Source organism: Acinonyx jubatus, chromosome E1, assembly GCF_027475565.1.
Source record: "Acinonyx jubatus isolate Ajub_Pintada_27869175 chromosome E1, VMU_Ajub_asm_v1.0, whole genome shotgun sequence".
In the NCBI taxonomy this organism is placed as follows: domain Eukaryota; kingdom Metazoa; phylum Chordata; class Mammalia; order Carnivora; family Felidae; genus Acinonyx; species Acinonyx jubatus.
In genome coordinates, this window is record NC_069397.1 from 55,137,516 (window position 1) to 55,162,206 (window position 24,691).

The 24,691-nt window shown below is 62.2% G+C and overlaps 2 protein-coding genes across 4 annotated transcripts in view; one reads left to right on the forward strand and one right to left on the reverse strand.

Annotated features, from left to right (window-relative positions):
* The first annotated feature begins 889 nt into the window (after positions 1–889).
* Positions 890–5,831, forward strand: SPHK1 (sphingosine kinase 1). Of its 3 annotated transcripts, none has more exons than XM_027052293.2 (6): positions 890–1,427; positions 3,306–3,509; positions 3,891–4,043; positions 4,130–4,224; positions 4,306–4,421; positions 4,729–5,831. In XM_027052293.2, exons 2-6 carry the CDS (start codon positions 3,500–3,502, stop codon positions 5,516–5,518), a joined length of 1,164 nt encoding a protein of 387 aa, XP_026908094.1. In that variant the 5' UTR covers positions 890–1,427; positions 3,306–3,499; the 3' UTR covers positions 5,519–5,831. The 3 variants fall into 3 exon arrangements, with proteins under 3 accessions (XP_026908094.1, XP_026908092.1, XP_026908093.1); XM_027052291.2 differs by lacking the exon at positions 890–1,427 and adding an exon at positions 2,330–2,642; XM_027052292.2 differs by lacking the exon at positions 890–1,427 and adding an exon at positions 2,736–2,982.
* A 1,005-nt stretch (positions 5,832–6,836) lies between these two features.
* UBE2O (ubiquitin conjugating enzyme E2 O) overlaps positions 6,837–24,691 on the reverse strand; it is a 56,790-nt gene continuing 38,935 nt past the window's right edge. The window contains exons 2-18 of the mRNA XM_027052258.2: positions 20,882–20,941; positions 20,668–20,778; positions 18,480–18,577; positions 18,103–18,166; positions 17,285–17,428; positions 16,749–16,858; positions 16,466–16,616; positions 15,750–16,222; positions 15,219–15,373; positions 14,838–14,950; positions 14,617–14,745; positions 13,908–13,997; positions 12,205–12,901; positions 11,799–11,935; positions 9,430–9,633; positions 9,257–9,314; positions 6,837–9,092 (exon numbers count right to left, since the gene is read on the reverse strand). Of these exons, the coding sequence (XP_026908059.2) occupies positions 8,422–9,092; positions 9,257–9,314; positions 9,430–9,633; positions 11,799–11,935; positions 12,205–12,901; positions 13,908–13,997; positions 14,617–14,745; positions 14,838–14,950; positions 15,219–15,373; positions 15,750–16,222; positions 16,466–16,616; positions 16,749–16,858; positions 17,285–17,428; positions 18,103–18,166; positions 18,480–18,577; positions 20,668–20,778; positions 20,882–20,941 (3,465 nt within the window). The 3' untranslated portion in view covers positions 6,837–8,421. The remainder of the gene's footprint in view (positions 9,093–9,256; positions 9,315–9,429; positions 9,634–11,798; positions 11,936–12,204; positions 12,902–13,907; positions 13,998–14,616; positions 14,746–14,837; positions 14,951–15,218; positions 15,374–15,749; positions 16,223–16,465; positions 16,617–16,748; positions 16,859–17,284; positions 17,429–18,102; positions 18,167–18,479; positions 18,578–20,667; positions 20,779–20,881; positions 20,942–24,691) is intronic.

The window sequence follows — 24,691 nt, forward strand, 5'->3', positions numbered from 1 at the left end:
TGCCCAATCCTGTCTCTTGGGCCAGGGCTGCTGATGGGTGAGTTTCTGCATCAGATAAGGTTCTTTAGAGAGAGGCTGGGGAGAGGCGGCCTGGGAGCGGGGAGGTGAATGACAAGAAGGAGGGGGGTTACAGCGGAGGCCGTGGAGGTGAGGGGGGCAGGAGAAGAGGCGCCAGGGAGGACAGAGGAGCCATTGTGCAGACTGGAACCCGGGCCAGAGGGCTTTGCCCTTCACCTCCCTCCCACTGGGCCCCCGGAGGCCGGATAAAGAGCCCAAAAGGCTGCCCCGCCTCCCCTCGCCCGCAAGGTTTCTGGTCAACCCCGCCTCCACCCGACTCCCTGCGACTCCGGCGGGACTCCAGCCTGGGGCGCCTGGAGGAAGCGCGGGACCCTGTAGCAGGCGAGCTCTCTCACCATGGACTCATGCACAGCCACATCTTCCCTTCCCTGTGCCTCAGTTTCCCACCAGACTCCAAGGTTTAAAGCAGCAGCTCTTCAGGCCTGATGGGGGAAGGGGGAGGCTGGCCTGGCCTTCTCCGTAGCCACCTCCTTCCAAGGCCGAGATCTCAGGGGGAAAAAAGCGCGTCCCGCTTTTTCGAAAGCGCCTAATCCAGACTTAGACCCTAGCCTGCGCCGGAGGGGAAGAGAGGGGACGGAAGGGCGGGAAGGGGAGGAGGGGAGCAGGGGGGAGGGGCGGGTGGGCTGGATCAGGTCCTCAGGCTCCCGCACTGAGCCTCCTCCTCCGCCGCCGCTCGCGTCCCCGCGTCGCGTGACCGCGGCACTGCGGCTGCAGCGCTGCCCTTCCCGTGCCGGTTTCCTGCGGAGTGGGGGTGGCGGGCCCGGAGGTTCAAGACCAGACCGCGGCCGCGGCGCTGCGAGAGGGTGATGGCGCTCCGGCTCCCTCCCCACGTTCTTAGTTTTACGGAGTTTCTCGACCCTCGAGCGCATCGCTGAGTCACTTTCTCGGAACGCGCTCGGGACGCTCGGGACCCAGCCAGGGCCGCCCGGGGGCCGCGCAAGGCGGAAGCGCGCACCGCTGCGACGCGCGCCGAGCCGCGGGTCCCCGGGCCCGCGCCTCCCTCCTAGCCGGCGACCGCGGGCTCCGCCCCCCCAGGTGCCGGGAAACCGGGACCCGCTGCCTGCGTTCCCCGGAAGAGACCCCGCGGAGGCGTGCCCGAGTTGCGACTTTCGGGGGCGTTGACAAGTGCCAGGTGTGCGTGGGCCGCGTGGCTGCGGGTGCTGGCGCGCGAGCCCGCAGCAGCCTGGGCCCGGACCGCCTCCGCCCGCTACAGGCGTTAGGCCCTTCCTAACTTTGGCCTCACCTGGTCAGGGCGCCTAGTCGGCTTTGACCCCTTCCTCCTCCGGGTCTCCGCAGATAACCCCCCCCCCCCCGGGGACTCAACTCGAGTTGGTCGCGGACACGTTCAGGTCAGACACTTTCTCCTGATATGTATGTATATCTCTCACGCACGCACTGACACGCGCTCCCCGCTCTGCCTCCGTCGAAGTGAAGGTTCCCCCGGCGCGCTTGCATTTTCCCACTGAGCCAGGGGAGGCGGCGGGGGACACTCCGCCGCGGTTTGGCTCTCCAATCCCGACGGGGACCCCTAGACCTTGTTCACACCTCACGGCGGGTGAGGGGCGTGGGCCTGGATCGCCTGCTGCCGGACAGCTTCTCTCGCCCCGGTGAGCCTCGATGGTTTCCTCTGGGGAAAAAGATCCAAATTTTAAGGTTCTTGACAAGGCCCCCTCCTCCGGACAGCAGCCACCCCACCCCACCCCCAACCCCGGCGGGTCCCCTGTCCCCTCCCCCCGCCCCCCGACGGCGCGCCTGACTGCCGTGGGCTCGGTGGCTGCGCGACCGATCTGCCGCGCCGGGAAGCCAAAAATACTCCTCCGGGGGAGAACGGGCGCGGCAGCAGAGACGCCCCGGCACAGAGGAGGGGTACCCGGTGGGGTCTGGGCCTCGAATTCCGGGGGACTGCGGTGGGGCGCACGAAGGGGGAAGATCCCGGGGCGGGAGGTCGCAGCGTCCAGGGGCAGCCGAGGGTCTGCCCGGAGCGCTGAGCCGCGCGCGCCTGGAGCCCCACAGGGGCGGCTCGGCGAGTTCGCGCGGGGCCCGCGCTGCGCGTTCACCCTTGCGCGCCCGGGACTCTGAGCTCGCGGCCGCCGCTCGTGGCCGGACCCCGGGCTCTGCGCCTCGCCGACTCCAGCCGGGCCGCGGCGCCGCCTTCTCGCCGGTCGCCCAGTCTGAGCAGCGGGCGCGCGCGCGCGCGTGGCCGGGCCCCGAGATCCGGCCAAGCGTCAGCGCGGGGCCGAGCCGCGGGGGCCGTCAGTGCGGGAGGCCGGGGGCGGGCAGGCCCTGGCCGCGCCAGGCGCCGGTTCCACCCCCGGGAGCGCGGGGGAGCGCGGGGTGTGGCCAGGCCGGGCGCAGAGGCACAGCGCCCTCCCAGCGCGGCGGCGCCTGGCGGCGAAGTTGAGCTAAAAGTTTGAGGCCAGAGGCAGCGAGGCCGTGGAGTCAGCGTTAGTCCGGCGCTCCGGTCGTCGCTCAGACGTGAGGCTGAGCCCGGGACGAGCCGAGTTCCGCCCTAGGCCACTGTAGGGAACGGAGGTGGCGCCTCCCCAGCAAACCGGACCGACTGGGTAGGGCCGCCCGCCCTGCCTTCTCGCCGCTCGTGGCTCCTGGGCGCCCACTCGGCGCTCGGCTGAGGGAGGCGACGGCCGGCCGCGGGGCTCGGGCTCGGCCCTCGCGCGGCCCCGGCGCGGCTCCCACGAGCAAGGCGCGCGTCCGGGCAGCGTCGCGGGGCCTCGGGAGGCGCGCGCGGCGACCCCCGCCGCTCTGGAGCTCGCGGTTGTGGCCCCGGCCCGCCGGGGTGGCCCGGGGCGGCGATCGCTCGCGCCCAACTTCGCGCCCCGCGATGCCCGCTCACGTTCTGGGATTTTTACGCAACTGGACTCCCCTCCCTCTGGCAGTCCCCGGGGGGTGAGGAGCTGGTGCGACCGAGAGAGCCACGGGGCTGTGCCTCATCGTCGGGCCGGAACCCGAGGCCCCCAGGGAGGAGAGTCCCCAGGAAGAGAGACCCTTCGCCTCTGAGAGTGGAGGGGCCGGGGAGGGGCGGGGGGGGGTGCTCAGTTCTAGGACGGGAGCGCCCTTGGTGGCGCCAGACCTCGGCTCTCTGGACCTCTCGGAGGACTAGACGATGCCAGAGAGCGCGGCTCCCCGCGCGCGGCCCGAGGATCTAGCTGGGCGCTGCCCATCTCTGGGGGCCGCCCGGGACTCCGCCAGCGCTGTCTCCTCTCCCTCAGATCCCGCAGCCGCAGGGGATGACGCCGGTACCTCCGCGGCCCCGACTCCGGGCGGGAAGGGCGAGCCCCTCAGCCCGCACCGCGTCGCCCGCCTGGGCGGCACCGATAAGGAGCTGAAGGCAGGAGCCGCCGCCGCGGGCAGCCCCCCAACAGCGCTGGGGACGCCCTGGCAGCGGGAGCCGCGGGACGAGGTTATGGATCCAGGTTTGTGGGGTCCCGGGGGGGGGGGAGGGGCTGAGGGTGGGTGGCCCTTCCGCCCTGGCCAGGAAGAATGGCCAGAGTCAGCTGGGCAAAAAAAGAAGGGGCTGGCTGGGGGACAGTCGAAACACTTTTCCCGACGAGGCCAGAAGCTGGCCGGGTCTGAGCCAAGAGCCGGGGTGGCAAGGGCACCGTGCTCCCTCCCGCTCCTGGAGCTCCCCCCCTGGAAGGCCGCTGCCTCTGGCGGGGATCTGTTGGATCAGTTACCGGGGTGGGGGGGGGGGGAGTTCATCAGGCCCCACATTTCCACCCCAAGTATCCCTTTTGTGATCCGCGGCCCCCTAGTGGCCGGTTGGGGACGCGGTCTTTTGGGGTTTGTTTTTACAGCGGGCGGCGGCGGGAGCCTGCTGCCCGAGCGGTGCCGCGTGCTGGTCCTGTTAAACCCGCGCGGAGGCAAGGGCAAGGCGCTGCAGCTCTTCTGGAGTCACGTGCAGCCCCTGCTGGCCCAGGCCGGCATCTCCTTCACGCTGATGCTCACTGGTGAGTGCCTCCCCGAGGGGTGGCAGGGAGCAATCCCAGCCACTGTCCCCCATACATACCCTCCGGGCCACTCCGTCTCTCCACAGAGCGTCGGAACCACGCTCGGGAGCTGGTGCAGGGGTTGGAGCTGGGGCGCTGGGACGCGCTGGTGGTCATGTCTGGAGACGGGCTGATGTACGAGGTGAGGCCCGCCCCAAGAGACTGGGTGTGGGTGGTGGGGGGCGGGGTGCTCCCCAGGCTGAGGCCACCCGTGCTCCAACAGGTGGTGAACGGGCTCATGGAGCGGCCCGACTGGGAGACTGCCATCCGGAAGCCCCTGTGTAGCCTCCCAGCTGGCTCGGGCAACGCACTGGCAGCTTCTTTGAACCATTATGCCGGGTGAGAGCCCAGGGTCCGAGGGGGCCTCAGTTTCTCCTCCATGCCACCCTCCTGCCAGGTTTTCTTTTCTAAGTCCCCGTATCCCGGGGTAACTTCTGTTCCCTCTTCTCGGGAGCCTCCACGCTGTGTTCTGGGGCCCTCTCTCGGTCACTCCAGCTGGCTGCCTCCACCTGCTCCCTCTGTCATTGCTACCGACTAACTCCCTAGGGACCCGGTGTTGCTTTGCCTGTCTCCAGTCCCCAGGCGGCGGAAGGGGAGGATGCACGAGGGCTCCGGCCTCACTCCCTCCGACCTCTCTCCCCCGCAGCTATGAGCAGGTGACCAACGAGGACCTCTTGACCAACTGCACCCTGCTGCTGTGCCGCCGGCTGCTGGAGCCCATGAACCTCCTGTCACTGCAGACCGCCTCGGGGCTGCGCCTCTTCTCCGTGCTTAGCCTGTCTTGGGGCTTCATCGCTGATGTGGATCTGGAGAGCGAGAAGTTTCGGCGCCTCGGGGAGCTCCGCTTCACTCTGGGCACCTTCCTGCGCCTGGCGGCGCTGCGCGTGTACCGGGGCCGACTGGCCTACCTGCCCGCAGGAAGGGGGGTCCCCGGGGTGCCCGCCTCCCCTGCAGTGGACCGGCAGGACCAGCAGGGCCCTACGGACGCGCACCTCGTACCCCTGGAGGAGCCGGTGCCCGCGCACTGGACGGTGGTGCCGGAGCAGGACTTCGTGCTGGTGCTGGCGTTGCTGCACTCGCACCTGGGCAGCGAGATGTTCGCTGCCCCGATGGGCCGCTCTGCCGCCGGCACCATGCACCTGTTCTACGTGCGGGCGGGCGTGTCTCGGGCCACGCTGCTGCGCCTCTTCCTGGCCATGGAGAAGGGGAGGCACTTGGAGCAGGCCTGTCCCTACTTGGTGTACGTGCCCGTGGTCGCCTTCCGCCTGGAGCCCAAGGATGGAAAGGGTGTGTTTGCCGCCGACGGGGAGTTGTTGGTCAGCGAGGCTGTGCAGGGCCAGGTGCACGCGGACTACATCTGGATGGTCAGTGGCTGCGTGGAGCCCCCACCCGGCCAGAAGCCTCGGCGGGGATCACCTCCAGAAAAGCCCTTATGACTCCACGGGCCTTGTCGTGCCTTAGCCTGCTTGGTCTACTCCGAGCTCAGGATCCTCTCCCCTTCCCCCAGGACCGGAGGGCCTGTCCCCAGCTCGTGTGGTGGTGGGGAGGAGGAGCAAGCGGACCCCTGGAGAAGGCGGGAAGGCAGAGGACGTGCTTTGGAAGGCCGGGCTCTGCCTCCCAAAGGCCAGAATGAGGCTCTGGGCCAGGAGCCCAGCCGGTTGCCCCCCACCCCTGCCTATGGGAGCCAGTCCCGTTTTGTCCTGGGAGCCCCACCCCATGAATCAAATTACAAATAAAGTGACCCTCCCAGCCTACTGGTGTTATTCCAGGTGCTGGGGAGAGAGTGGGGTCTAGAACTTAACGTCAGCGATGCCCAGTGGTGCCTCCTGGATTGGACACAGCAGGGTACTGACCCCTGCTAATAGTCATTTTGGTGGTGGGCACGGGACCAGGGCTAGTCCGGGTTTTCCTTTTTTTTTTTTTTTTTTGCAGAGGTTAGGGCCCTGCCCCAGTGATCATCCCGCCTTTGGCCTGGGAGAAGCCAGGGAGCTCAGCCAACTGCCTAACCCCAGATGGAAGACAGACACTCAGATCTAGTGTCTTACCCGGGGCCACACAGCCAGTCAGTCTCCGCAAAAAGGGAAAATGTCTCCGATTTCAGGGGCATTAGGGAAATTGGCAACAAAGTGAAAATGGGAGGTAGTTACTCCCTTTGGAAAGGAGTCTTATCCCTCCAGTGAGGGCTCTAGGGCTCCCCCAGCCTCCTCCACCTCCTCTACCCTACCCTGCCCCTATCCCCCCATGGGCAGGAGTTAAAAGGAAACAGCAGGAGGGGCACATACCAGGCCCCCAAGCTGGTCACCGTTTTGGCGTAAAGCCCAGGTCAGGTGCTTGGATGTCCGCTCCCCCAGCATCTGGAAGGAGTTGACCTGGCCGGGCCGGTCAATTACAGGCCCCTGGGACCCCAGCCGCTGCTGGCAGACATTGCCCAACACTGGCCCTCGAAGAATGGGACGCGAGCCCTGCCCGCGAACAACAGCACTGACCCGCTGAACTAGATCCCAGGCTCCCGGCCCCCGGACGCCCATGAGTCCTAGGACTGGACGCGCAGAAGGCGCGGAAGCAGACCGGGTGGGTGCAAGGTGCCGCTGCCGTGAACCCTCCTGGCAACCGGTCTCGCCTTCCCCCGGGGAGGTGTGCGTGAGGTGCCCCAGAGGGGAAGAAAGGCGACAGAGCCCAGATGAATGGCAGAGGCAGGTTTAATGGTGCCACCTTGTCTTTTTTTGTACATTGGAATGAGCCAAACGAAAAAAATGCAAGTAAAAAAAAAGTTTAATCACACAGCACTTTATACAGGCATCGTAAGCAGTAGGCATCCACATCTCCACATGAACAACGCACCGGGAAGCACAGCCCCACCACTCCAGATGCTTCTCAAACAAGGTACCGACTCAGGGCTCCAAATGCCGCGGCCCGGCCCCGTCCTTCCCTGCGGCCGCTGCCCGCCGGGTGGTCACGGCACGGCACAGGTGTGGAGCCAGCGGAAGGCGGACAAGACGCATCATGCTTTGGCTTCTTTTTTTTTTTTGTCTTTTTTTTTCTAATAAGAGTTAATATCTTTGCTTTTGAGATTTATTTTCTTTCAACCTTAAATATTACATACATACACCAAAAATTACATAGCTGCAATGTGCTCAACAGCATCCTCTTAACCTGGAGCTTCACATTATCAAAAGCTTAGAAAACTTGTAAACCTCTGGGCCTGTCTCTGCGAGGGAGGAGAACCCCTGTCGGCCACCTCTCTCTCCCCAGATTGAGCCTGCAGAGTTTGTAAGCAACAGGAGGCCTCATCCTCAACCGAGAAAGAGAGAGAGAGAGAGAGAGAAAGAGAGAGAGAGAGAGCGAGCAGGCCGGTTCCTTCTATGTCACCTCCCAGGGTTAGCATGTGATGGTGGGAGGGGCAGAGTCTGCGGGAGGGGCCCCAGCACCTGCCCCGGCCTTGTCTGTGCCGCTGCCCTGCCTCCTAGGGCCCCGGGGCGGGGCGGGGCAGGGAGCAGACGGCTTCGGCCCAAGCGGTGAGGCCGGCATGCCAGCACTGCGGAGCCCCCAGCCACCTGGGACGCAAGAGCAAGGCACCTACAGCTGTCTTCTTTTCCAGCAGCAACCTGGTCCTCATTCCATGTTATGCGCAAGGGCCACCACCACCTCTCCCGGGTGTCACCCTGAACCCAGCCTGGTCCCAACCTCTCTGAGAGAGCAAGTTCAACAGCCTGAGGGTTATCCTGTGAAAGGTCCAGAGCAGAGCCAGGGGTCGGTGACGGCAGCCACAACTCCCCAGCTGGGGGTGGAAGGGGGTGTGGGGGGGGGGGGGGGAGACAAGGGAGGATCTGGTGGCGGTGGCAGCGGGAGGACCCAGGAACGGGGACGCTATGGGGCACCGAAGAGGTTGAAAGGGACGAGGGGGGAAACGCTGGAGCAACCCACACTTCATGCAAGGCACACCCACTCGTCCTGCGGCTGAGCTGCACGGCTCGTGGGGCAGAGGGAGCCCCCGAGCCAGGCCCTAGGAAGACCCCACCTCCGCCTTGAGATGGGGACGGCGAGGGAGCAAGTGCCGGGACGCTCTGCCTGGGTGACAAGTGGAAAATCAGCAACAGGTTTCAGATTCTCTTTGCCACAGGGCACCGGCCCGTTGGAAGATTGCTTCGGAAAAGAAACGGCAGCATCTCATGAAACTTCTTGCACTTCAGCATCAAACTCACCTCGGGGAGAGGGCAGCGAGGGGCTTTCGCGTTGGGGACAGAGGAGAAAACGGGAAGATGGAAGGTTCCGGGGGAGGGAGCGAGCGGGCAGCGGCTGGCCTCTCCCCACGTGACGCTTCTTCCTCGAGGGCTGGCGGCTACTGGTCCTCCGCGCTCTCAGGCATGCCCGCCTCTAGCAGAGCGGCCCGGAACTGCGTCAGGACACCCCGGATGCTCTTGATGAAACCCTTGGAGAGTGGGAAGAGAGGGAAGCCGATGTCAGGATAGCCGCTCTTCTCGGGCAAGAAGCTCCGGTAGCTCTTTCTCCGCTTCTTTGGTCTGACACTGGGGGGCACCGGGGCGTCGGGCGCTGCCTCCGAAGTCTGGTCTGTGCGGTCCCTGCTGGCCGAGGCCAGGCCCTGGGCGCCGCCCTCCGAGTCTGAGCCCTGGGAGGCCTCTCCAGGGAACAGCCCTCCGTCCTCAGCTTCCTCTCGGCCGTAGTCTGAGAGCTCGGCCACAGCGGGTGGCTCCGGGGAGCCGCTGTCCTTGGGGATCCCGTTGGGCAGCGCCTGGGCCCTCTCCAGCAGGGCGTGGGTTTCCAGCCAGGACTCGATGCGGTTCACCAGCCGCCAGCCCCCGGTGCTGAAGTGTTGCCGGATCTCCTGCTCGAAGACCTCGGGCGGCCGCCGCACCAACTGGGTCATGGACTGCACCACGCGGATGAGCGCCATCTCGTTGTAGCAGCGACTGTTCTCATACCCCTCCTGCAGGCCCCGGTCGCTGTCGAAGCCCGCCTCGTTGTAGTACGGTTCGTTCACCAGGATTAGACCTGGGGGTGGGGGTGGGGGTGGGGGGCGAGAAGCCCGTCAGGGCCAGCCCGACAACTCCAGGGACGGCCAGAGCCACAGGCGGGACGGGGAGGACACGGAGGCCAGCGGCACCCCACCCTCCAGCGGCTTTCCCCACCGGCGCCCCGCACCCTGCCCGCCGTACCTTGGATGGAGATGAGCACCTGGAGGAGGCTGGATTTGCTTGTCCACCTCTCTGTGCCCTGGAACGCACATGCGCACAGCCTCATCAGCTCCGGCCCCGACACCCCGCCTTCCCCCACCCCCCCCCCCCGCCGCCCTCCCCCGTTCCCACTCGGCTCCTGGCACCGCAGTCACCTTTCCGATCCAGGTGCCCAGGAGGCTGACGCACACCTTCCCATTGTCATACAGGTTGGGGTTCAGGCGGCCACTGCACTGGGAGAGGTAGCAGAAGTGGGGGGGCACGGCTGGGTAGATGTTGGGGAGCTGGATGTCAAACAAGTAGAGGCCGTCCTCGTAGGGGGTGCGAGTGGGGCCCTTGATCAGGGCTGAGAAGAGGTCCTAGAGGGAGGGAGGGAGGGAGGGCTGAGGTCGGCGGGGGGCGGGGCTCCAGACACCACCAGCTACGGAGAAGCTAAACGTAAATACCTCTGTGCAGAGCCACGTGGAATCTTTTAACTCCAGGCGTAAATAGAATTATCCAAAGTTGTGTTTATTTTACCAGGCTTTTTTTTCCATTAAGTCATTACTTTTTTAAAAAATTTTTTTATTAAAAACATTTTTTTTAATGTTTGTTTATTTTTGAGAGGGGGGGGGGGGGAGAGAGAGAGAGAGATGGGGCCTGAGCAGGGACGGGGGCAGAGAGAGAGGGGGAGACACAGAATCCGAAGCAGGCTCCAGGCTCTGAGCTGTCAGCACAGAACCTGATGCGGGGCTCAAACTCAGGAACCGCGAGATCATGACCTGAGCCGAAGTTGGATGCTTAACCAACTGAGCCACCCAGGTGCCCCTTATTTTTAAAAATTGTTTTAAATGGATGCTTTTCTTTCTGCCTTTTAAAAAGTTTTTTTTATTTATCTATTTTGAGAGAGAGCATGAACGAAGGAGGGGCAGAGGGGGAGGGATGGAGGGAAGGGGAGAGGGAGAGGGAGAGAGAAAGAGAGAGAGAGAGAGAGAGAGAGGGAGGGAGGGAGGGAGGGAGGGAGGGAGGAGGGGGGCAGAGAGAATCCCAAGCAGGCTCTGTGTTGTCAGCGAAGAGCCCGACGGGGCTGGCTCGATCTCACCACTGTGAGATCACGACCCGAGTCAAAACCAAGAGTCAGACACTTGACCGACTGAGTCACCCAGGAGCCCTTCGTTACTTATATTTTCACTCTTTAAAACACCTGCCCTGACCTCCACCCCCATGAAGACCAACAATAATCACAACCAGTTAGAAAATGAAAGGACATCCTAGGGCGGCAAGGCCCTACCTGCTTTTGGGAACCGGAGGGATAGGGGATCTGGAATTCCAGCAGAAACGGTGGCAGAGCGCCAGAGACTCAGGTCACTAAGTCACCGGGCAGACGCCCCACAGATGCTCAAGATCTGGGTGCATGCCGGCGGAGGGGCGGCATCGGCAGCCAGACCTGTGCTCGGAGCACGGGGTGACGGAATGGCGAGGGCGGAGTGCCGACTGGACCGACAGCACCCTCTCCCGCGCTTTCTCACGCGGCCGCCCTGTGGGCCTCAAGAGAAGGCACTACTTCCCCGTCCCTCCGAGTGAGACTTGGAAAACATGCGAGTCCCTTCTGTCAGCACAGCTGAGACCAGCCGGGAATTTCACAAGTTTTACTAAGATCCAAGAACAAGCCAAAGTGTCGTTAAGAACCCGGAGCAGCACCGACCCTGTGGAGACCCCAGCCCTGCTCTGCGGTTTCCGGCCTGCGGCAAGAAGGTCTGAACAGCGCCTCTCTTCTGTCCTGGGGCCCCTTTCACCAGGGCTGGGCTGGGGCCCAGGTCAGAGTAGGGTTCAGGGTCTCGCACGAGGCCCAGCACACAGCAGGCGCCTGGTAAGTGTGCTGGATAAATGAGGGGCCAGGCGGACCGGGCTGGCCTGCGCCTGGAACAAGGAGGTGCTCACACGGCCTCTGGTGGCAGGACTCAACCCTGGGCCTGAGCCATGAAGACAGGAGTGGAAAACGCAATGCGGCATGGCCGCGTGACGGGACGCTATTCTGTAGCTAAAAAAGAACGGACTGGATCGACATCCATCAACATGGGGGGTGGGTCTAAAAAATTACCCGATTGAGTGAAACAAGCAACCCGCAGGTGACATGTACGAGGACGGGCTGTTCACGTAAAACAAATCACACGAAGTGTTTACGGGGACACACGAGAAGGTAAAGACATGAAAAGAGGGTCTCCTATAAGGAGACCCACAAAACTCAGTCGTGACTCCCAGGGGCGGGGTGAGGATTGCTCCAAGGCAACTTTTGCCTTTTCCACAACGTTGTAATATTTCAAGAGAACAGGACTCAGGTAAAGCTCTGGGCTTCAAAACTGACTTTTAACAGGAGGGAGAAAGGGAGGAACCATGCGATCCGGACACACGTGCGGGGCTCCTGCCCCGTGAGGGGTGCGGACGGCCTCCCAGGTGCTGCCGGGTCCCGCAGCCCCCTGGGTACCAAGCACCCACACGAGCACGTCTGCAGCCGCCCGCGCCAGGCCCACGCCAGGCTACTTGCCATTCTGTCCTCGAAGGTCTTGACCATGATGCCGTCAGGCAGCGAGGTAGCCAGCAACGCCATCTCCTTCCGTACTGTGCTGAAGAACTTCTTGGCTTCCGGAGGCTGGAACTCAATTTTCTTAAAAGAGTGATTTGCTACAAGGCAAGAAAGAGTGGTCAATCGCTAACGGCAAGCCCCTGAGAGCTCTATCTGGAAACACAGCTGCCGCCCTTGGGAAGCCTGGCCCCGAGGGAGCGGCCGGCTGCTGGGTGTGCACCCCCGACGGGGGGATAACCCCACGCGCTTCGCACCCGCCAGCCTGGCATCGGCACCAGTGACCACACCGGGGACATGGCCTCCTCCCCTCAGGCGGCAGCTGGCCACCCGGCCTCCAGATCTGGCAACAAAAACAAGGTGAACTCACAGGGCGCGAACTCCAGCACTGAGAAGACCTCGCCCTTAGCGCTGGTGAAGGTGACTCCGGGCTTGCCGCCGCACTGCTGACAGAGCACCGGGGTCTCGCTTGGCCACTCGGCCTTCACGGGTGACTGCCCTTCCGGCTTCTCCTCCTTGCGCTCCGTGTCTGGCATCGCCTCCATCTTCTCCTCCTCTGCGATGGCCACATTGTCCAGGGTCTTCTTGAGATTTTCCTGCAGTTTCTTGATGTCATCTAGAAACTTCTTCTCCCGAGTCGGTTTCTCCGGCTCCACTGTGGGAGAGGTGGGCGAGCCTGTCAGAAGCTGCTCCACAGTCATGTTCTTGAGGCTCTCCAGGATCTTGATGGCCTCTTTCAGCTCCCGGAAGCTCTTCGGGGGCCCGTCTTTGCCAGCCTTCTCCATCAGCCCAGCCACGGGGGCAGCCATGGCCACGGCCCCCTGAATGGCGGCCGTGGCAGCCTCTTCGCTGATCACTACCCCCTTGTCCTCCTCAGGGGCTGCCGGCTGCTCAGTGGGCGGGATGGGGGGCTCCTCTATCTTGGGGTGCTCATCCTCCACCAGCCCGTTGTCCGTCTCCCAGCTGTCACTGTCGTCCTCCCACTCATCCGAGGACGCCCCACTGGTGCTGCCTTCCACCGAGTCATAGTCCGACTCCTCAATCTCAGACTCGATGTTGTACAAGTGCTGGTGGGGGGGGAAGACAGGCAATTCAGAGAGGCTCTGCTGGGCGCTCTGGGGCCCTCACTCTGGGGCCCATCCCGACCCTCAGAGCTGATGGTGACTGGGTGCGTTGAGGCCTCGGCAGGCCCCTTCCACCCATTCCCCCTCTCCTGTCCTCGACTCCGCAGTTGAGTCTCTCTGCACTAGCTGGTCCCCGGGTCTCTAGAAGGCGCCTCTGCCTGCCCCACACCCACTGCGGGGGGGTGGGGGGGGAGGGGGGGTCGGAGCTCAAAACCCCAACCAACAGCCAAAGGCTGTTCCAGCCTCCCCTGCCCCTGTGTGCACCCCTTGGCCACCATTTGACCTTGATGGCAAATCCGGCCCCTCCCCTAGAGGATTCAGGTCAGCCACCTCCGTGGGGCTGCACGGGTAGCTGAGAACGTGCAATGGCGAGGGGGTGAGTGAGTCACTCCCTCCCCTACCCCGTGAAGGTGCCAGGAGAGGGGAGCTGGGGCGTGCAGATCAGCTCACACAAGGGGGGAGGGAAACGGTACTGAGAGGAGCTTTGCTGCTCAGAGCCCACCAGCAGGGGCTGGGACTGGGGCCCAGATCTTCTCCTTTCTCTTGCTGACGTGTGAAAAGTTTTCCTAGGACTGTTGGTGGCAAAGGCTCTATCTCCTATAGGAAGTAACCTGTGTTTCTCAGCACAGTGAGATGGGGACACAGGCAAATCTGGAAAGCTTGTGAAAATCTGCACACACCTGGCAACCTGGGGAACCTTCCAGGTGGGACAAGACTACGGGCCAGCTGTGGGCTGCCCCTCTGTTCTCCGGACTGCCCACACCACAGTTTTGCATGGGACAGCTCCTTCCTCTCAGGCGCTCTCTGAGACCCAAACGCCCCAAAGAAGAGACCCTCGCCGGGAAGACCCGAGAGCCTGTCTCCCTGTTCCGTGAGCAGGGACAGGAGACGAGCCACGGCTCCCAGCCCGGCTGCCACGGTTACGGTCTGGGCCTCAGCAGGGGCTTACCTGGGGCAGAATGATGGTCTTTGAGTTGTCAGCCCACACCACCTCCACCTTGCTGCTGACGTCCACACGGGCCACCTGGCCAACTGATGGCTGCAGGGCAACGGGACAGGGTCAAGGGAGCAGCTCTCTGAAGGGTGACGGCCAGATCACCTCCAAAAGGGAGCTCCGGCAATGGGTGACAAGGGCGAGGCCGTGAGAAGGGACACGGGTGCCAGCCCGAGGCCGCACAGGGTGAGCAGCTCAAGCGTGGGGCCCTCTGGCTCCGGCACCGGCAGCCAGACACCAAGCCCCTGTTAACTCCCTTCCCGCTCAGCATTCTGCCCTCCCTGGGCTTCCCGACCTTCTCGGGACGGGGTTCCTGCTCTTCCTCGGCTTGACCCCACCCGATGTTCCCACCTGCTCGCCAAGGCATGGCTTGGACGCCCCCTCCCCCAGCCTCTCCGGTGCCCCCACGGCACTCAGGACCAGGAGTCGGACTTCCCCACTAAACAGAACCACTGGGGCTCAGGGAGCAGCTACGTGCAGTCTGATCCTGACGGGCAGGCAAATCCTTGTGGAGGCGCACGCGAGGGCATGCGGAGCCCAGAGGACACCTGCAGGTCTGGTCTCCTGGAGCCACCCGGTGGCACCTCCAGGGATCGCAGATGCTGCCTGGGGTGGGGAGCCGGCATGGAGGCCGTGAACTGGGGGGGGGTGGGGGGGGGCAGACCTCATCCTCCTTGTGAGGAGCTCCATCCTCAGTATTGCCGATGCGGATGACGATGTCCGTGGTGCGGAACCGGAAGTCAGGGTGGTCAGCAATGTCGTAGACGCTCACGTCCTCCTCTTCTCCAATCAGCTGGAGCACGGGATGGGTTGTCATGAGCCCACGGGCCTTACAGCCAGCCCACCAGAGCCCACCCTGAAGGAAGGAGCGGGGGCTGCGCATACCTCCACGTCATCGCCACTGGGCCGCAGCTTGAACCACTTCACCATGCAGGTGCGGCCCACGTGGTCCCCAGACTGCACCACGCCGTAGACGGCGGGGTCTGGACAGGTCTGGACTGGGAAACCAGAGGAGGGAACGTGACTTAGGGCTAAGGAGCCCTGCCGCGCCACCCCCCCCAACCGCCCGCCGCCACTACATCGCGGGGCACAGGGCACAGGACCCGTGTCCTCTGGCCAGGCTGGCAGAGGCCAGAGAAGGCTGCCCCAGTCCTTGAAGAAGTTCTTCAAAGGGGGCGTCTCCTCCCTGAGCCCGAGGCCTCCGGCCCCTCCCTCCCAAGCCCTGCCCAGGCCCTCGGCCGGGCGGCCTTCTGGGGCCGGCACTACCTCGCTTGTCCACCACAAAGTCTCCGGGGCAGAATTCGTTGTTGTCCAGGTGGTGCACGGGAAAGAGGTCGTTGGAGCGGATGTTGCACTCCACGGAGCCGTCTTGCCACATCACGTCTGCCGAGGTCATGGTGGTCACCACCTCCACCGCCACCCTGCAAGCGCGGTGCATCCGGTCGGCCAGGCCACACGCAACAGGCAAGGAAAGAAGGAGGAAAGACAGGTCCGTGAATGCTCCCCCGCATGTCCCGTGCCCCGGGACCTCCTCTGAGGCCTCGTTTGGGAGAGCCCGGTGAACGCGGTCCCGGAGGCCAGACTCAGGGCCACACGGTGCCTCCACGCCACCTGCCGGCCCCATTCCCAGAGCTCTCCTCTCCACGCTGGCCGAGGCCAGGCATCTACGCGGCCTCAGCTGGGCCCCCCCCCCGAGCCTGCGTGGGGCTCGCAGACTGTGCTTGCGTGTGCGGGAGCCACACGGACAGCCTCAGGCCGGACACTCAGCCAGGAGGGAGAGGGTGCCTCTGGGTTTACCTGTCCCCCGGCTTAAAGTCACGAGTGATTTTATTCTTCTTCCGCTTGTGTTTCCGCTTCAAGTTCTTGATAGACAAGGGGATGCTCTTTTTTCTACTTGTGCCGCTGCCACTCTGGGAGGAGGTGGTGGAGCTAGCAGAGGAGGTCACCGAGCTGGTGTCATCCGTGTCATCGGCGGCCTCGTCGTCCGCGTCCTGCTCTGCCGAGTGCAGCCTGTCGTCGCCACCTTCCTTCAGCAGGAAGGGGGGCAGCTGCTCACCCGCGTCCTGGGCCTCCTCTGGGCCCTCATCCTGCATCTCCACCGGGCTGGCGGCCCCATCGGGCGTCTCCTCGGGGCTGACCGACCCCGTTTCGCTCTTGGCTTTGGCCCCTCCTTTCTTTCCCGGGTCCTCCATGGAATGGTCTCGGGAGCACTGCGTGTCCGGGGAGCAGGACATGATCCTCACAACCTGCTTCTTCAACAGGCGCTTCACCTGTGAGGGCGGAGCAGGAGGCCCGGGGGCTGTGGAGCAGCAGGGCGCCCCTGGCCCCACCCTGGGCATGTGGGACACCCAGGCAGCTTGCGGGGGAGGGGGGCAGCGATACACATCGAGGTGGCCTGCAAGGTGACTGGGGCTGCCCCCCAAGGCCTAAAGCACAGACCGTCCTTCCCGGCTGTGGAAACAGCTCACGGCCAGTTCCTCAAACGTCCACCTATCCCAACCCCAAGGACGTACCTTCTTGGCCATAGAGCCCTCCCCCTGGGCGCAGTGTTTTTCTGGACATTCACAGGCAATCTTGGCCGGCTCTACCTTGGCTGGGAAGACATACAGACAGCGCTCCCCAAGCTGCCGCTGAGCATGGTCAAAGCATCCGAGACGCTTCACCCTGGGAGGGAGAGAAGCGAGGGGTGGACCAACGGTGATCTCGGCCCCCCCGCCACGGCTCTCACTTTGGTCCAGAGACACGAGCAGGGCACGCTACCGGGGTCGCTGGAGTGGGCATGCTGGAGCCACTCACCTGCCTAGGTTTTCCTGGGTAATGACAGAGGGCGGGGGGCTGACGCTGTCCGTGCCCCCTGGACAGAAACTCTTGGTAATCCATGTGACTTTTAGCTCTACGACCTGCACCTGGGGATGGCGGGTGGGACAGGGTCTTAGTCGGCAGCTTGACCGCGTTCTCAGTTAAGCAGCTGCCCGGAGCCCACCTGACCTCCGGAGCAGGAAGCCAGATGGATCTTCACGGCCTGCCACCAAGTAGGACACCCCCAGAGCAGGCCCCACCTGTAACAACTACAGCCTCACCCCGTGGATCCCCACCCTGTCAGGGCCCGGCGGGTCCACCACTCACCGCTGTGCCACCTTGCTGGGTCAGGCTGGGGGACACCTGCCTAGCAGTTACCCCAAGACCACGCCCTGGCTTCCCTCTATCCTTAAAGCCCTCTCAGATCAAGAGGGCTAAGGGGCCTCTTGGTCCTCCGAGCAGACAGCAAGGGAGTGGTAAGAGCTCAGCGCCAGGGTGCAGAGGCTGAGGCCCCGGCCCCACCCCAGCCTTACCTCTTCCACCACCACACGGAACTTGCTCTTGGTGCTGAGCACAGGCTTGACCCCAGACAGCCACTGGGCGCTAGAGAAGATCTTGGCGGGGCCGATGAGCACCTGGCCCGGGTAGAAGCCATAGGAGTCATCAAAGAAGAGACCCTGCAGGATGTGGGGCCAGAGAGAAAGTCCTTATGAGTGGCACCTGCCCAGGGGACAGTGCTCTCTGCATCTACGCCTGCCTCACCTCACACCTGCATGCTCCCCAGCCCTCTAAGCTAAGACAGAGCCTAGGGCTCCGGAGCAGCACGCATCACATCTAAAATGCACATAAATCACCCAGAGAGCTCATTAGAATGTACACCTGACTCATCCCAACAAGCTCTCAGGCCAGGTCAGTGTTGTTGGTCAAGGGTGACACTTCGAGGGCTCTAGAGGGCAGGAGTCCCCACACTGGTCTGATCATGTGCCCTTCCCATACTTACTTATAAACAGTCATATACTATCGTTCTAAAATATCCGACTGTAACAACACAGCGTACTACTCTAATACTGAAAAGTGGCTATTTGTTAAAGAAAACATACAGTTAACAAAATGCAAAGAGAAGTTCTAATACTTTCTGTCCAGGTCTAGACTTCTAGACCTTTTGGTACGCACCCACCCCTTTTCTAGGAAACCACTCTGCCTAGAAGCAGCGTCTGCTTAGCCCGGGCTAGCTCGCAGCTCTCTGCTAAGAAGTCCTTCTTCCTGTGCGGCCCAGAGGGCAGAGGAACATGAGACTCTGTCCCCTCCAAGCCCGCCCCCGGAGAAGCCTGCCTGGGTGGAGCAAACGTACAGAGTCGCTGACGTGGGGACAGACGTCATAGAGCTTGGCGCCATCTTCTGTGTTCATGGAGCACCTGAAACAGCGAACATGGGTTTGGTCTCCACCAGGGCACAATGACGGACACACCGGTCCAAGTGGTTCCCCCGAGACAAACAAGGCCCCGACCCCTGAGTACTGACTACCATTAAAAATTATTGAAAATAAAGCACCAACCCCTAACAGATGCTCTAAATTAGGCCAGGGCGACAGGAGACCAGCCCAGGGGCGGGCCCCCAGAGCCAGCAGCGCGTGTCACCACAGGCCCCACAAGAAGACGCCCTCGGCCCTCCCCGGCCCGTGGGTGGCCCCTGCAGAGCGTGGCCCCGTATCACGGGTGAGCTGTGTACCTGGCACCGTTGGACAGCTTCAGGATGATCTGGTTCTTTAAGTCGTAGACCTTCCCCAGCCAGCAGTCATAGGCAATGTAGTCCCCGTACATGAAGGGCTGTGGACCGTGCCGGGGTGTGAGAGGCAGCGGGAGGCACTGGCGTGCAGCCCACCAGCTCCTCTTTGCCCGGAGACGGAGGAGGAGGGATCCGAGGGGCTCGCTGCCTGAGCTGGCCCGCTGCCCCCCCCCCCCCCCCCCCGCCAACGAGTTCTACGCTGCACCCCGGCTCCCCCTCCCAGGTCGGAGGAGGGGGTGGCGGGGGGTGGGGGGGGGGGTCTGCCTGGCGGCAACGAGAGAGTTGCGCAGAGGCCACGGAGCCTCCGAGGACACAGGGCTCCAGGGCAGGAGTGGGCTGTGGAGGTGGCAGGTGGAGGGTGGTTACGTGGACAAGTAAGCGATACATGAGCAAGTGTCTCCCTGCTGGGAAAGGTTCTCACTCACACAGAAAAGCGGAAAGGAAAGAACGAACCTGAGCTGCTTAAACGGAACTAGAAGTATTGAGACAAAATCACATATTTTCATGTGTCCGTAGAAGAGGTGCTGACAAATTCAGACGTGCCTCCGGGTACACACACAGGCATCTCCTGGTGTGGTCCTGAGAGGCCCAGCTGGCGATCCGTATACCCTGCACACGGCCAGATTTCTGTTTAAAATGCTATTCCCCTCTGAAAGGAACCAAGGCTCTTGGGAGAAATGGCTGATTCCAGGGCCGGATGAGAAGAGGTAGAAAGTAAGGTGCTTAAAACAAAACAAAACAAAACAAAAACCAAAAACAAGACCCAGGATGCGAAAGTGTCGAAAGGACACAGATATCAGCTTGAAGGGGCGCTTACTGGCCAAATCGGCAATAATTTAAGCAACAAAATACTGGCGGTAATGGATTGCAACCAACCGAACAGAAGGGGACCTCGGAGTCCGTACCGACGTAAAAAGATTTAAACGAACGAGGCTGAAAGTGAAGCTCTTCCGTACAGAATGCCAACTAATAAAAAGGATGAGAAGCCACCGTGCCATCAAATCACCACTCAGCAAGCATTAGAGGGCTAGCCGGCTCAGGTGGGAATTGCTAACGGAGGCTAAGGCCGGTGGATCGGGGTCTCAGCAATTATGGACACAACCCCGGAGCACCTCCCCGCAAAGCTGGCCGGCTCGGGTGGGAAGTGCTAACCGAGGCTGGGGCTGGTGGACCAGGGTTTCAAAAGTAACAGGTTATTGACGCAACCCTGAGGTATCTCTCCCCAGAGCAGAATCCCTTGCAAAGGTGGTGTAAATGGTGACCTTGTGGAGAGGCTGGGCAGACACCAATACGGCCGGGATCACGACGAACACCCCTACTGTGGCCGCTGGATGTCACGGGCCAGGAAGAGCTCCGGGTGTTGCTGGGGCGGTCCTGACAAGGATGCGGGGCCTGAGTCTGGTCAGGAGGCCGATGACACGGCTCCGCGCTCAGGTCAGCCACTGGAAGGTACCAGGGCGTGGACAACAAAGCAAGACTGGGGAGCAGTTCCAGACGAGGAATCAAAGAGCTGACAACCGAATGCAAAGTGTGCTTCTGAACGGAGTCCCGGATCGGAGGGGAAAGGCCGTTGGAACAGCCGGATGGGGTCTCTGGGTCGGACAGATGCGTGCTAGTGCCACCTTCCTGAACGGGGGGCTGAAAGACGGGTTCCGGGTTTGGGGAAGTATGCACCGTAGTGCTTCAGGCCCGTGGGGCGCTGTGTCTGTAGCTTGCTCTCCAGCGTGTCAGAGAAAAGACTAGGGAGACAGAAGGAAATGCGGGGAAGGGAGGAGGAAGGTGATGGGGCCAATGGAGGGAAAGGTTCACCGCCAAGGAGCCCAGTGACGCAGGGAGCACGGGAACGTACAGCTTTCCCTAAGTTTGAAATCACTTAAAAAAGAAACTAAGGAAGAAATTTGTTGTTTCAAAACAGAGTGTTAAAGAAGAAAGGGAGCGAGGGAAGGAAAACCCCACCAGCAATGCATGCCGGAGGCACAGGGAGGTGTCCCGACCTCACGTCCGCACGGCTTCCTCACAAGGAGCGCCACTCAGGCAAGCCCGCCCCGGGAAGGTGCCTGGAAGGTGCGGTGCGCGTGGGGACAACCGGACCACCACCGAGGGCGGTCACCGGGCGGGCGGGGCCGCTCACCCAGATGTGCTGCAGGTCCTTGCTGTTGACAGGGTAGATGATGCAGTTGGTGCCGATGAGCTTGACGGCACAGTCGATGCTGACGTCGATCACGGTGCCGCACTGGCTGTCCTGGGGAGGAGAAGGCATCCAGGCCCGAGCAGGCGCACCGTACCGGCCGCCAGGGCAGACCCGGCCCAGACACTCCCCAGGCAACCCCCGCGCCAACACTCACGGTGGATCGCATGTGCCGGACCACGTCCCGGGGCACCACAGAGCGGTCCTCTAGCTTCAGCTGAGAAAGAGAACACGGTGTGACAGAATGGCCTCTGATGTCATTACGGGGTGCGTTCCCCCCCAACTTCTGGCTATGCTGTGACACACAGACAGCCAAGCACACAAACCCTAAGTGCCGAGCACGGCTTGGGCCAGCGCCACACACCCTCTAACGGCAGCCAGACTGACAGACAGAACTCCAGGCGCTACCTCCCGGAGCTCCAAAGGCAAACAGTATGGTGACCGAAGGTCGTTTCGATCATACCGAGAAGCGTGCCTAAATGACAGATCACATAAGGCCTCCTTCAAATTACAGGTTCAACAGCCCGTCACACAGCAAGACCGCTTTGCTAGGAGTGACATCCTTTTCCCACTTTCTGCGAGTGCCTGCCTGCGCCCCCACTGAGCGCTGCGTTACAGGGGGTGGAGGAGCGGCGTGACACCGGGCCACGTGGGTCACCCTGACGCCTGCTATCGCCTGACACGACCTTGTAATCTGGGCTATCCTTTCCGGCCAGCCGCAGCCTGTTCCTTATCTACTGCTCCGCAGAGCCGAGCACAGCACCGCGGGGGAGCCCTCGGGACGGCCGGCTCTGGAGCCCCGCCAACTGCTCGGTGAGCACCGGACCCATCCCTTCACAGCCAGCCAGGCACAGCCTCCTCTGAGCGGACAGCCAGGGCCCCTCGACGGCTGTCCCCCGCCTCTGCCAGGCACGGGACCCCCCTCCAATGGCCCGGCCGCAAGACAGTGGTCCACCGGGCCCACGTGTCTTCTTTGCTGGCTCGCCCAACCCGGGGATGCCCCTCAGGAATGCTTCACTGAGTCACGGTACCGGGTGAGTCTCTGACCGCCCACCTCCTTTGGACGGGCACCTCCGAGACCCCAAAACCACAGGGGTGCGAGAGCTATTCTCTCAAACAACACCCAACTTACGACTCCTCAGGCTCACTCCCCCAGTGCAAGGCCCAGGGCAGGGAAAGGTGAACTCCACGGAAGGAGACCTGAGACACCGGCTCAAGGTCACCGAAATTTTGGCAATGATGGCTGACACAAACCCTGCTATCAGTAGGATGATGTGATTTACAAAAAAGTAAAGGAGGAAGCGACAGGCCCCATTATTGCCAAGCGATGGAGATTCTCCTACCTGGGAATACAAGCCCATGATCCAGCTAAGAGTAAGCCCGGGGGTTAAAATCAGGGGTCCCTGAGCCAGACACTTACACGTGCCAGCTCTGAAACCTCAGGAAAGTCACTTATGTCCACACGTGAGAGATGCCGTCTGGGAGTGGTGGAGGGGATTACAAAGGCAATGAAAGCACAGACGATCACAGGGCACCGGGCACACAGTAAGTGCTCAGCTAATGCCAGATCTGCCGTCTCCCAGGGCACAGGCTGAAGGCCCTCTGAGGTCAGGCTCTTCTTCCCTCTGCTCAAAGACCCCAGGAGGCTGTGAGGGGCCACAAGGAGCTCTGCTCAGGGTCTGCCGTGATGATGGTGCCACTTTTCTAACTCAAAGAACTTCTTATCCTGTAACCCTCTGTGCCCAGAGCTCTGGTCTGGGTCATGGTATTTTCAGTGCTGTCCCCCCCTATCTCAAACCTCTGCTCCCATTTTAGACTTCAAAAGCCACAATTGCAGGTCTTCCCAAGTTGCCATAGAAACCAAAGTTACAGTGCCAGGAAATCCAATGGGAGAGGGGCTGCGCTGTGTGGGACACAGGGGTGCTACCCTTGGTGTGAGCCACGGCCGTGGGCACAGGCCGCCTTATCTGCCCGGGGATCCCCGAGGAGAGCCCCAAGTTGAGTCTGCAGATCACGTCCCCACCGAGGGGTCTGTGTCGGGCCCGACAGAGCTGCAGGGAAGGGACAGGCACAGGCCCAGCTCCTGAATCAGTGTAGTCTGTGATGGCACGCCGCCCGGCCTCGCGGCACCCTGGCCCGAGGGACGCTGCTCCTGAGGGTAGGTGGGTAGGTGGGACCGAGGCGACCGTTCCGAGGCCAGAGCGGGAACAGCACGTGGGTGAAGGCTGGTGTCACTGCAAGGCCAGAGGCGGGTTTCCTCCAACCTGCCTTTGTGAGCCCGTGCGGAAGGCGGCAGGGCAGCAGGTCAGTGTTCTTGGGAGAGGGGAGCTGGGGAGCAAACACCGTCCTCTGGATATGGCTATGCTGACCTCCCCACCCGGAGGCCTGGTCCTCAGGCCCTTCTAACCCTCTGTGACAAGGAGTGACATTCCTCCAAAGCCCTGACAATGCGGGGAGGGGAGCGGAGTGGGAACGGCAGGGAGAAGAAAGGGGTGTGGCGGCCACGGGTCTGGCTACATAGCCTTCCCTCAGGAATTCCAGACGGTGAGAGAAGGGCGTCTGGAAGGGCTTAGATCAACCTGCAAGGCTCTCGCTGATCTTTCACAACCTTCCTCCCCAGCTCCCTACGTCCCACCCACACGGGGCACCGCCTGTGTCCCCACAAGCCAGCCCTCCCCCTCCTAGGCGCCTCTCCACTGCACAGGTCCTTCCGAACGCTCTCCTTTCCTCGCCCCACTCCCATCACGTGCTACCTGCATCGCGAAGGCTCTCCATAGCCCCACTCTGGGAGGCACCTCAGTGCTCCCGGGGGCTCGGGAGCTCTGGAGTCCTCTGCCCACGGCACCGCCCAAGTGTGACAAGCAGCTTCCTCGGTGCTTTGTGTGTTGTAACCTGTGAGGTCCTCCACGGAGCTCTGAAGCACACTACTCCGGCCATTCCCATTTTACAGATAAGTAAATGGAGACAGAAAGAAAACACAGCTCCACGGAGGTGGACCTTGACTTGAACTCAATCTGGCTCCAGGGGCCATTCTCTTAACCGCACAAAAAGCCCAACCCTCCCTGGAGCCGCAAAAATGAGAAGCCAGTAAAACACGTTCCTGGAAGGTCCATCACAGTGAAAGATCAGCGAGCGCTGTATTCATTCCTGGGCCGGGGATGCAGAGATCGGGCACCCAGACGGCGGGCACTGGAGGCCAGCACTAGAGGGCGCTGTGCCCGCTCTAGGAAAATGCCAGGCTCTGGAGCTGAACGAGCCGCGAAGCAAAACCTACCAGTGATTTTCTGGTAGGTACACCCTGACTGCAGTTACCCAAAACTCGTTACCGGAGTGGGATCTGAGGTGGGGGATGGACAGGTCCCAACTGCCATTACAGGCTCTAAATTGCTGAACAACCTCTGAGGAGGGGACTATCAACATTTTTTGAGAGCGTAGCTGCCAGAGGCTTCTGAACAGGGGGGAAAAAAAGATGCCACACCAAAATGCTGACCTGTCTCCGAATGAGAAGGGACTATGGATGGCTTTTAAAGGGAGCGTGCATTACTTCAGACGATTTTGGGACACGACTGTGGGACGTCGTTTGCTCCCCCTGCCTGCTCTGGAAACAGCGACGCTGGCGCTGCTCTGCGGGAGGAGAGCCAGGCCTCACAGAGGAGGTGACTCATCTGAACAATGATGACTGAGCACCTGCCATGGGCCAGGCGCTGGGGAGACAAGTGCCGGCTCTCACAAAGCTTCAGTTCTAGCGCAAGGAGGAGACACACGCGTGTGAGCGCACACACAGGTCAGGCGGTGCTAAGTTCCATACAGAAAAAAAAAGGCAACTCAGGGGCAGGGGTGAGAGACCAGGAAGGGGAGGAAGCAAGAGTGAGTGAGTTATTTTATTTACTTTTTAAAGTAGGCTTCATGCCCAAGGCAGAGCCCAACGTGGGGCTCGAAGTCATGGCCCTGAGATCAAGACCTGAGC